We start from the raw sequence: 10,069 nt of genomic DNA, 5'->3' as shown, positions 1-10,069 counted from the left end.
ACACAGATACAATGTCACAGGAATGGTGGGCACTAGAGTGGAATGTGAGCCAAAGAAAAGGGCATAGTACGGTAGAAATACCATATTGATAGTCACACTGCTCTTCTGCTTGATCATTATTCTGAGGTAGTGGCAACAGATGACCTTTCCTGGTCAAGAGCTTAGTGTGGTTAAAATTCAATTGAGTGGATGAGTGAAAGGAGAAAAAAAATAACATGGTAACCTTTATTCTGCCATTGACGCTAACCTTGAACAATCGGTCCCAAAGGAGATGAGCGCCTTGCACTTTAATGTGTGAGACAATAGGCGAACAGTGTGTGTGTGTGTGTGTGTGTGTGTGTGTGTGTGTGTGTGCACATATGTCAGTGTGAATGGAGCATAAAAGCAATTATTGTGTGTATTTTTGGTTGCAACAGAGATAAGTGGGTAGACAGTGAGTAAGAGTATGTGAAAGTAGAATGATGAATTCATTTTAAACACAACCACGCAGTTGAAAATAGTCTTGCACAGCTCTTTACCTCCACTAAACAGATCAAATCTCCATGGCTACATTCCTTATCCTCAGCCATTTCATCACTGACCTCTTCTCATGTTCTCACCATCCATCCTTCCATCCTTCCCTCGCATCTGTCTCCTCTCCACCGTCCATCAGGAGGACTGAAACTGGGCTAATTGAAACAAATGAGCTGGGGAGTAAATCAGAGTTGATCACATCAACTGTGTGGGGATGATGATTGCATGCTTGTAGAGTGAATGTTGCAGAGCTAGTTGGTAATGAAGGGCTTTGTTAATCTACGCTCGGACTGGGCACTGCAGACAGCCACATGCTTTCATGGATATTTGTCCCCCCTGGCCACGTTGGTCCGGAGAGGAAGAAGAAAACAAAATGATTTCTTGTTTGTTTTATTCGCACATCAATTTTTGACAAATAAATTTGTTTTTCACTCAGGCAACAGGTTACTGCTCACAAAATCCTCAGAATAACTGTACAGTATATAAAATTAGTCCAACAAACACTATACACAAGAGGGGCAGTGCAGGATGGGACAGGAGGAGAGGAGTTAATTACTGGAATGTTTAAACGCTATGAAACAAACAGCACAGCGGGAGTGAAAAATTACACACAATGGGCACACAGTCTACTGTTTGAGTCAGAGAAGGTAAACAGAGCATTAAGAAACGTCGTTTGCAAAGGGAAAATCAACAATAAAATAGAATCCACATACATATGTCATTTCGGTAATATCTCACAGCTCTATTTGCTAATTTGAGGAAGTCTCAGTTTAAGCTGACATGCACAGACAGACCGCAGTAATAATGTCATCTAAAAACAAATCCTGGAGCTGCTCCACAGACAGTGAATAATGGAATAACATGGCACTATAATAGCATGCATGGTAATGTTACCGAGATGTGAGGACAATTTCTGACTCACAGCTCAAAATGTTACCGATGCCATCGATTGTCTCCAAACTTGTTGCTGTGACTGATTGAATTTATGTATTTGTTGACACTGGATTCACTATCAAAAATCAGTGGATCAGCACAATGTAAATTCAGTTTCTAAGTGGATTTTCCCTTTAAAGTGATCAATGCTTGGCTCTTGGCTCTAACCTCCTTTCACTGGCCCTGTGAAATTGGCACAATCAGCCAGAAGATGTGCAAAAAAACACAGTAGACTCGTCCCCCGCCTCCGAGGGCGTTTGGTGCCGCTGAAAGAGCAATAACCCTCTCCCTCTCTAGCCCTATAATCCTGCCCACAGAGACACACAAACACAGTGACACAAAAATAACAGAATCATCTTTAGCACCACTGAAGAGCAAATCATGTCACACGAACAGCAACATTTTCTGTTGAAATTTCAACATGAACAAAACCGAGAAACCTCTGAGTAAGGCAGGAAATGTGAAAACAGGTTATGTCAGCAACTGTAAAATGCATTCAAGAGACATGTGAAACGTCTCTTGGTATAAAGGATTGCAGTTAAGACTAGAAAAGGTTTTAATCAGCATGCTCTTAGTTTTTGCCCTGAAATATCCCCAACCTAGTTGCTGAGGTATATCATAGCAGTATACCACAGTGGAAAGGATGTTAGTCTGACATATACAGTACTGTAGTCATTGGAAACATGGAGGGCTCAAAAAGCTTATTATCAAGCCCATGGAGGGAAGCAGTCCAATAAAGAAAACAACCTTATCCGTTCAAGTAAGTGTCGGGTTCAATAACTAGCTACGCCTATTGAATACTAATCAAGGTAATTCACTGAGCAAACTGCAGTTGAAGGGTAAAAAGGACAATTTATCATTCCTGCACACAGGAAATTAATTACTGTGCTTGTGTGGAATTAATATGCTAGGCTAGTTCACAACTGCTGTGCAATTGTAATTATAGTGAAATCCGAGCATGCAAATGAGTACGACTACAACTCTGATTTATTCAGTCGCAGTCTATGTAAAACATTAGGTAGCAACAATTTTATCCATGGTCTGAAAAGCCCCACTTCACTGACCCAAACCACAGAATGACAGACTGTCTCCTTTCCGTGAGTGGACAGATCTGTTTAGAAGTGGTCATCATTAGTGGTGCATCCCTCCTTCTAGAGGATACAACACACTCAAACAGCGAGAGGAGAAGAACACAAAAACACTTAAAATTAAATATATCTAATTGGAATATTTCCCTTTTGTAAATGTGCTTTGTTCCCACTGTTGCATATCCTCTTTCTCGCCATTCTTCTCATTGTTGTAAAGCCATAGAACATGGCTGTTGAAGAGTCTTAAATAATATACCACAAACCCACCACATACAGGAACAGAATATAATAAATATTGCTTGGGGCAGCGGTAAAAGTCCAGTTCCTTTTACTGAAAACTTGCTGTTTGTCGTTTTTTGTTTGTTTGTCATTGGCAAGACGTTAACCATTGAAACAAACTCGTCCAACTTGGAATCCAAACTTCTGGTTGCTGTTGCCAAAGTCTGCTGGAGCCACATCTATAACAGGGAGCAGCTCTGCCGAGGGGGAGTCAATCTCTAGAACAGTCCTTTCCTGACCTTTGCGGAACTGAAAGAGAAAAATGAAAGCCATTATTAGAATTTGCTTGGCTTAATTCAACAAACTAGCTCTCCCCGCTCACTCTGGCCTAAATCCCTTTTCTAGTCAGTGATTTTATGGCTACCTACTTGTTAAATTAAACACCAGCCTTCCACACAATTGATAAACTTATTGGTTTCGTTAAGGCTAATTCTTATCTGTTATCAGCAAGCCCCTTTCCCTGCACTGACCTGGCATCCATCATGCACTGCATTGATGAAGGGGCTTTTGGCTTGTGTCAGCTCCTCATCATTGCTGCCCCGGAAGCGGAGGGCACGCTGGTAGGAGCGGGAGGTGCTGTCAAACCAGCCTGCAGAGTTTTGGCAGGTGTAGGTGAAGCTCTGCTTGGCCGTGGCACTGAGTAGTTTCAGGAAGGTCAGCTGAACTACATGTACAGGGTTCCCATCCCTGTCATCGTAGGAGAACTGGATGACACAGACACATAGGCATTAGGTATGTATTACAGCCACAGGTTTAAAACAACATTACCCTTAAATAACACAAATTCTCACTGAATGAGAAAATATACACAAAAAACTTGTTTCTCTTAACGAGTTGAAACCACAAAAACAAGCAAAATAAAAAATAAAAATTCAGAGCCTTTAACCTGTCAGACAAATATGAAATTACAAATCTCCCGTCTTGTGCTGATGAAGGGGTTTGTGTAAGCAGGGGTGAAAAGGTTACAGCAACTTCTCAGAATCAGAACAGCCAGGGAAAGTAAAGTCGGAAGTCAGGATATTAAGGAAGGGAAAAGAACCAGCAGATCCAGGGACTCTGTGTGAAAAAGTCTGTGAGTTGCAATTGTGCTGGCAGCTCTGTGATTATCTCAGAGGGTTATGAGACCTCTGATCAGGTGCACATGAAAGGCCAGTGTTCTGTGTGTGCTGCCCTGAATGCTAGTCGAGAGCAACTGATGGCTCTGTGTGAGTCTGAAAACAACTGCTGGCAATATTGAATGAGCTCTCATTGCACATGGTCTAATAAATTAATACCAAATTATACGATGTGTAGATTTACAAGTGAACAGAAACAGTCACATGCAGTCATGTGCACTCGGACGAACGTGCACACGGATGTCTACACATTCATGTGATCACGCTCGTACACATACTCGCGCCTCAATCATATGCATGAATATCATTCAAACACTCTCAATTAGGATGAGTAATTTAGCTGAAAAAGACTGCCTGGCATTTGGAGCCAGCTGAGATTAAGGGACGTTTATTTTTTTTACCTGCTTGCCTTTCCTGTACTGGCTGTACCAGCTTCCTGGCTTCTCTTTGTTCCAGGCTGCTAATTTCACCTAGACACACAGGGGGTGAGAGGGAAGATGTTGAGTAAAATTTCAGGCTCAAGGGATATAGGGAGCGATTTGTGCTCTGATGTAATACGAGGTCGGCTTTGTAAAGTTTGACAGCCAGAGATTGGAGACTTGCCATCTCAATTCTCTTGTCAGGGTAGAGACATGTCTCTCCATCAGCTGTGAAGTTACAGTAGACCTTGATGGAGTCTCTGTGACAGCCCTGGTTAGGATCAATCCAGTAGTCTCCTACAAAATGTACAAAGAAAGGACATCAATCAAGCACCAGATGTTGATATAATGAATACATCTAGGGGTGACGAGATGAACATGCAGCTGGTAAAATAATAAACAGCTTTTTGACTTAAAAGGGATGTGACCATATTTGAAATGTGTCCAGTTGTTCCTGGACTAGTTTCTCTTGGACAAATCTTTTAAAGTGGTGAAATAGGCAATAACCATCTTTGTAGTGAGGCTGGACCATCATGAGCTCTTTGCAGGTCCGGGCAGGGCTCTCAAAGGTTCCCAGGGGCCTCCTCATCAACTCCACGTCTGTTTTCATTGATGATAGGGTGGCAAAGACTTCTTCCATTCCTTCAGCATCCTCAAGAGGCTGATCTCCCTGGAGGAACTCCTCAGTATCGAGGTCCTCCTCCCTAGATGGGGCTGCTCCTTCTCTCTGATCGGAGTGCCTTCTTCGTTTCCGCTTGCCCTCCCTGATAGGCAGAGGCTGAACTATTGTTGCAGGAGGTCCCTGGAAGTAGCACAGAGAGTTGAGCAAGAGGTGAAAGGGACGGGAAGACGAGAAAGCTGGAACTGAGAAGACCTTGATGTGGATCATTGACAGTACTCACTGGGGATCCTGGGGGGCCAGCAGGGCCTGGATCTCCTCTAGGACCAACAGCACCCTGGAGAACAGAAGCAGACAAAACTTTGTGTCAATCATGTCTCACCTGAAGCCTCACTCAGACCACTTGGCTAAATCCCAGCTTTATCCAGGCAGATATGGCCTCTGCTTTATAGGATTATCCAGCTGTGTGCATCAGCACTCTGTGGTCAAAGCCTTGGCTCTCAAGACACACTATAGTGGTTTTCATAACATCACACACACCAGAACCAAATCCTATTAAAAGGGCCCAATGGAAAAATCACACACAAGGCAAGCGTGGCTGTACAGCAGGCTTTTAGTTCCAAAGACATGTGGTAAACACAGTGGAGCATTATGATTATGAAGCATGGTACATTTAAGCCAACAAACACACTTTTTCTCTGCTCCCCAGCATATGTTCCCCGCAGCTGCTTACCAAGCTGAGATGTGAGCATATGAATGCTAACTTATGGATAAGACACATTACTGGACTCACCATTTCTCCCTTTGATCCTTTCTGACCAGCAGCACCCTGAGAGTGGACAAAGAGGACTTCGTAATCAGGATAAAAGCTATTAAAGTTAGAAATCTGTCTAATTAGTCAGTTAAAAATTATAAAATGATAAGCAGCTATTCACTGGAAAATGAGGCACCTGCTTAGTGACATGGCATGTAATGGACAAAATTTTTACTTTCACTACTAAGTAACAATGAGTAATAACAGGACTGTATAAGCTCACTGGATAGAACAGATGGAATCATCAGTTAGATCCCCAAGATCCAAATCTTATATGACCTTTAAATTAGTGTTCATTGAGTTTCACGGACAAATTGATCAATTTTCAGCAACATTATAGAAGAATGACTGTACTTTTCTTTAAATGAGACAGTATATAAAAACCGTATTGCCTTTCTGTTCTTCCTCTGAAATATGTGTTTTGCATTCGTTTTATATCAGTAGAATCTTTGCAGAAAGATGACTTCAGATTAAAAGATGCATTCCTGATACAAATGACATTAATGTCTGAGTTAAGATGCAGCAGACCACAGGTATGCATACATCATTAACAGTCTTGATTGCAGCTTCTACATAAATTTGTTTTCAGACATGCAACCGAAAAAAAAGCATGAACAGGTTTCAACACTTCACTGTAAGGAGAAGGCAAATTCACCTCCCTCTGCCTTACGCTCAAAATGAGAAATTTAACTGGGTTTATGCATGAATGTATGATCCACGTTCAATGTTTGTATGGAGATTGTGATGTTGCTGCCATGTGTGCATGTCATGCAGTGGCTTGAAAAACGTATATACTGTAAAAGCTTTATCACTTACTGCGAGTCCAGGTGGTCCCAGTGGGCCATTGGGACCAGATGGGCCGGCCATACCCTAGATATAAGGACAGACATATGTTGTTAGTCAACTGACCTTCCTTTTTGCAGAAGTGCATCACATGCATGATGTGCAAAGATATGTACCTCATCTCCTTTAGGCCCTTGTGTACCCTGTATCCCAGGAAGGCCTCTATCTCCCTTCTCACCAGGTTCTCCTGGGGGGCCAATTAGACCGATCAACCCACCATGACCCTGCAGACAGAGACATGGTTCAGCACCATTGTTTCCCAAAGTGTTGACTGCTAGAGAGTGTTTTCTCAGTAAAGGGCGAAACGCTTACTTTATCTCCCTTGTTTCCAGGGTCTCCTTTTAATCCTGGAAGTCCTGGTGGCCCCTGTTAATAATGTCAGAAGTTTAATTTGGCCATTGCTTAAGAAATAAGGTTTGGCTGTATTGGGAATCTTGACTTAATATTATACATCTCCCAAACCCCACCTCTCATTCAATATAAATGTAAGGATCTTACTATTGGTCCTGGTGGTCCAGTTTGTCCTGGTGGCCCATTTAACCCTTGCTCACCCTAGAAAACAAACACACAGGACTGAATGTTTTAAAAATTCTGATGGTCTGCGTATTCCTTTCATTATGTTGCCTCAGACTGTGTACTGACCGCAGGGCCTGGGATGCCTCGAAGACCTTCTGGGCCAGACCTCCCTGGGTGCCCTTGGGGTCCAACTGGGCCTGTCTTCCCCACTGGACCGTGGGCTCCTGTGGTCCCCTGCAGAGCAGAGGAACAGACAGAAACAGCAAGGCATTAGGAACAGAACACATCAGAAAGGCTTTGTTGGAAGACAAGCACAGAGCTCAGTCATTATCCTCACCTTCGCTCCCTTCATGCCTTGCTTGCCTTCTTTTCCTGCAGCACCTATATGACCCTGAGGTTGAGAACAACAAGATGACGGTAAGAGTTTTTTAACTACAAGCAAACACACATATAAAAACTAGGCGCATTCACGCACACAAACTTGTACAATGTGCTAAGCTCACCCTTCGTCCAGGAGGTCCTGTGGGACCAGGCTCTCCAGAGGCTCCTGGAGGTCCCTGCAGGGAACAGACAAGGGACTACAGTTAAGACAAAAACACACTCCCATCCAGTCACAAAAACACTGAGAGGAAAGCTCAGTAATAATGCTGAAGGTGCAAAACCTCGATATAGCACAGAGAATAAAGACTTCAGCTAAGCATTCAAAAGCTATTAGAGCTGTCAACATGTGCAGTGAATGAAAAATACTGCTTACTGCTTTGCCAGCTTCTCCATTGTCTCCTTTAGGCCCCGGCCCACCATCTATTCCCTGAATGAAAAAATGTCATGGTGAAGAAATGACCAAACAAATAAGTTCATGACAAATGAATGACAAAGCAATAATAACAATAATAATCACATTGACGCCAGCTTCCCCAGGGGGTCCGGAATCTCCTGGGAATCCAACAGGGCCCTATGGACAAAAACAGTGCGTTTCAGCATGGCATGACATTACGAGGCTGACTGGCTTAACAACCACAGCGAGAAAAAATCACTCATCCAGAGAGACAAAGCCTCACAAGGTTGCCTTTGGGTCCATCCTCCCCTGGTGTTCCTCTAGTTCCTGGAGGCCCTGCTGCACCAGGAGGACCGGAGTCACCCTTCTCCCCCACATCGCCTTTACCACCCTGGGACACCAGCATACAAAATGACAATCAATGAAAGGGTGAAGAGAGACAGCGAAGAAAGGATGTGGTTTAGCGAGACAGGAAGGAGAGATGAGGCAAAGTGACTCACAGCAATACCAGGCTCTCCAGCTGACCCAGGATCTCCAGCTTCTCCATCCTCGCCCTAGAGGGTAGGGAGCGTTCGGTAAGATAAGAACACACCGCACACACACTGGCAGACCACACGCATAAACTACCACCTTTGCACACAGGCACAAACTGCGTAGTTGCTAATGGGAAATGCTGACCTTCTCTCCAACAACTCCAGGCTGACCAACTCCACCAGGCATTCCAGGTGGGCCCTGCGGCAGGAGGAGAGAGAACAGCTTGGACCAAAATATCATAAAACAAGGGCATGTTTGAAATATTCATTTGATTTTTGAAAATCACGTTCTTGGCGCAGTATTTTTCTTGTTTTGTTTTGTTTGTCAGCAGTTCCGCTCACTGAAAGCTGAAACTGGAACAGAATTATCACAACACAAGGAAAAATACTGAGTGTCAGGTTTGCTATGTGGGTAGTGTCTGAGTCACACAGTAGTGTGGATTCTATTTCTCTTCTCTCAATCAGTTTTGTTTGTGTGTTTGTGTGTGCACATGTGTTACTGTGCACGCATGTATGTCAGTGTATTGTGCTTTGTGTCTCGAGATGAACTCAGTAAAAGCACATCTCCGGTCGAGTGCACAAACATGAGAGCTGAGTACAGCCACGCACTACTACTGAGCTCCCGCTGTCAACTGCTTTCCTCACATGCCATCCCACCCTATTTCGCTCTCTTCCACTACTCCTGTATCAGTCCATTTAGGAATCCTACCATCTCTGCACCACTGTGTTTCCACGCCTCCTGTGATGAAGCACTATCATGGCATACACAGATTTTGCAGCTTACTGCTGAATAATTGACCAGAGTGAGGGGCTGTAGAGAGACGGCCATTACTAGAGGTAAATATAACTGCCTCTTAGGGATGATAGTCTAATACTTCTTAATGATTCATAGAGCAGTAAATATAACTCTCTCCCTGGGATTATATCCTAATTCTACTGAATAATTCAAGTTTCAAAAAGCAGTGGAGGGTCTGTGGCAGGATGTGTTCAAATGAAGAGACTATATATGAAGAGATGAGAGGCTGGAAAAGTAGGTAAGCATCTGTGGTGCGTAACGATAAGCTATTGTTTAGTTTGAAATATTAAAGATAATATTGTGTATTGAATGGAAGCGGATACACCGTCATGTTTTCTTAATGAGTTCCAGAGGCATGCGGCTGCCATCACTCGAAAATATGGGAACTCCAATATTGGTGCGAGATCTGTTTGTGAAAGTCGGATTTTGGAAAACATTTAAAATGCAAAATTAAATTAACAACAATTATGATTAAGCCTTAATGATGATTTACCATTATTTATGTTAAAAATGCATGGAAATCAAGCTAAAATCCGACAGAAAGGAACTACAGGAATCCATTATTCATCATGAGAAGACCAAATATAATACTTGGTGATGCTGATTATGCTGATTAGCATTACCAAATTAAATGTACCATCCGGGTGCATCCAGTGTTTCAACAGACTGAACATAGATTTACAGAAATAAATACATTTAAAAAGTCATGCTTCACTCTACCTCTCCCCCAATGGGCCCCTGAGGGCCTCGTGGGCCATGCTGTCCTGGAGGCCCCTGTGGAGAGAGAAATGAAATGTTTTCATTAGGATCTCAGTGCAGACAATAG

The 10,069-nt window shown here is 43.1% G+C and overlaps 1 protein-coding gene across 1 annotated transcript in view; it reads right to left on the bottom strand.

Moving 5' to 3' along the window:
* Positions 1 to 908: 908 nt before the first annotated feature.
* col5a3a (collagen, type V, alpha 3a) overlaps positions 909 to 10,069 on the bottom strand; it is a 36,189-nt gene continuing 27,028 nt past the window's right edge. Inside the window, exons 45-64 of the mRNA XM_070981130.1 lie at positions 9,964 to 10,017; positions 8,593 to 8,646; positions 8,415 to 8,468; positions 8,198 to 8,305; positions 8,038 to 8,091; positions 7,894 to 7,947; positions 7,643 to 7,696; positions 7,477 to 7,530; positions 7,266 to 7,373; positions 7,122 to 7,175; positions 6,936 to 6,989; positions 6,740 to 6,847; positions 6,597 to 6,650; positions 5,760 to 5,795; positions 5,250 to 5,303; positions 4,855 to 5,149; positions 4,532 to 4,644; positions 4,330 to 4,398; positions 3,284 to 3,517; positions 909 to 3,062 (exon numbers count right to left, since the gene is read on the bottom strand). Coding sequence (XP_070837231.1) covers positions 2,916 to 3,062; positions 3,284 to 3,517; positions 4,330 to 4,398; positions 4,532 to 4,644; positions 4,855 to 5,149; positions 5,250 to 5,303; positions 5,760 to 5,795; positions 6,597 to 6,650; positions 6,740 to 6,847; positions 6,936 to 6,989; positions 7,122 to 7,175; positions 7,266 to 7,373; positions 7,477 to 7,530; positions 7,643 to 7,696; positions 7,894 to 7,947; positions 8,038 to 8,091; positions 8,198 to 8,305; positions 8,415 to 8,468; positions 8,593 to 8,646; positions 9,964 to 10,017 — 1,812 coding nt within the window. The 3' untranslated portion in view covers positions 909 to 2,915. The remainder of the gene's footprint in view (positions 3,063 to 3,283; positions 3,518 to 4,329; positions 4,399 to 4,531; positions 4,645 to 4,854; positions 5,150 to 5,249; positions 5,304 to 5,759; positions 5,796 to 6,596; positions 6,651 to 6,739; positions 6,848 to 6,935; positions 6,990 to 7,121; positions 7,176 to 7,265; positions 7,374 to 7,476; positions 7,531 to 7,642; positions 7,697 to 7,893; positions 7,948 to 8,037; positions 8,092 to 8,197; positions 8,306 to 8,414; positions 8,469 to 8,592; positions 8,647 to 9,963; positions 10,018 to 10,069) is intronic.

This window comes from Chaetodon trifascialis, chromosome 15 (assembly GCF_039877785.1).
Source record: "Chaetodon trifascialis isolate fChaTrf1 chromosome 15, fChaTrf1.hap1, whole genome shotgun sequence".
Taxonomy (NCBI): Eukaryota; Metazoa; Chordata; class Actinopteri; order Chaetodontiformes; family Chaetodontidae; genus Chaetodon; species Chaetodon trifascialis.
Note: the sequence above shows the minus strand (reverse complement) of the source record. Positions and strands in the feature narration are given on the sequence as shown.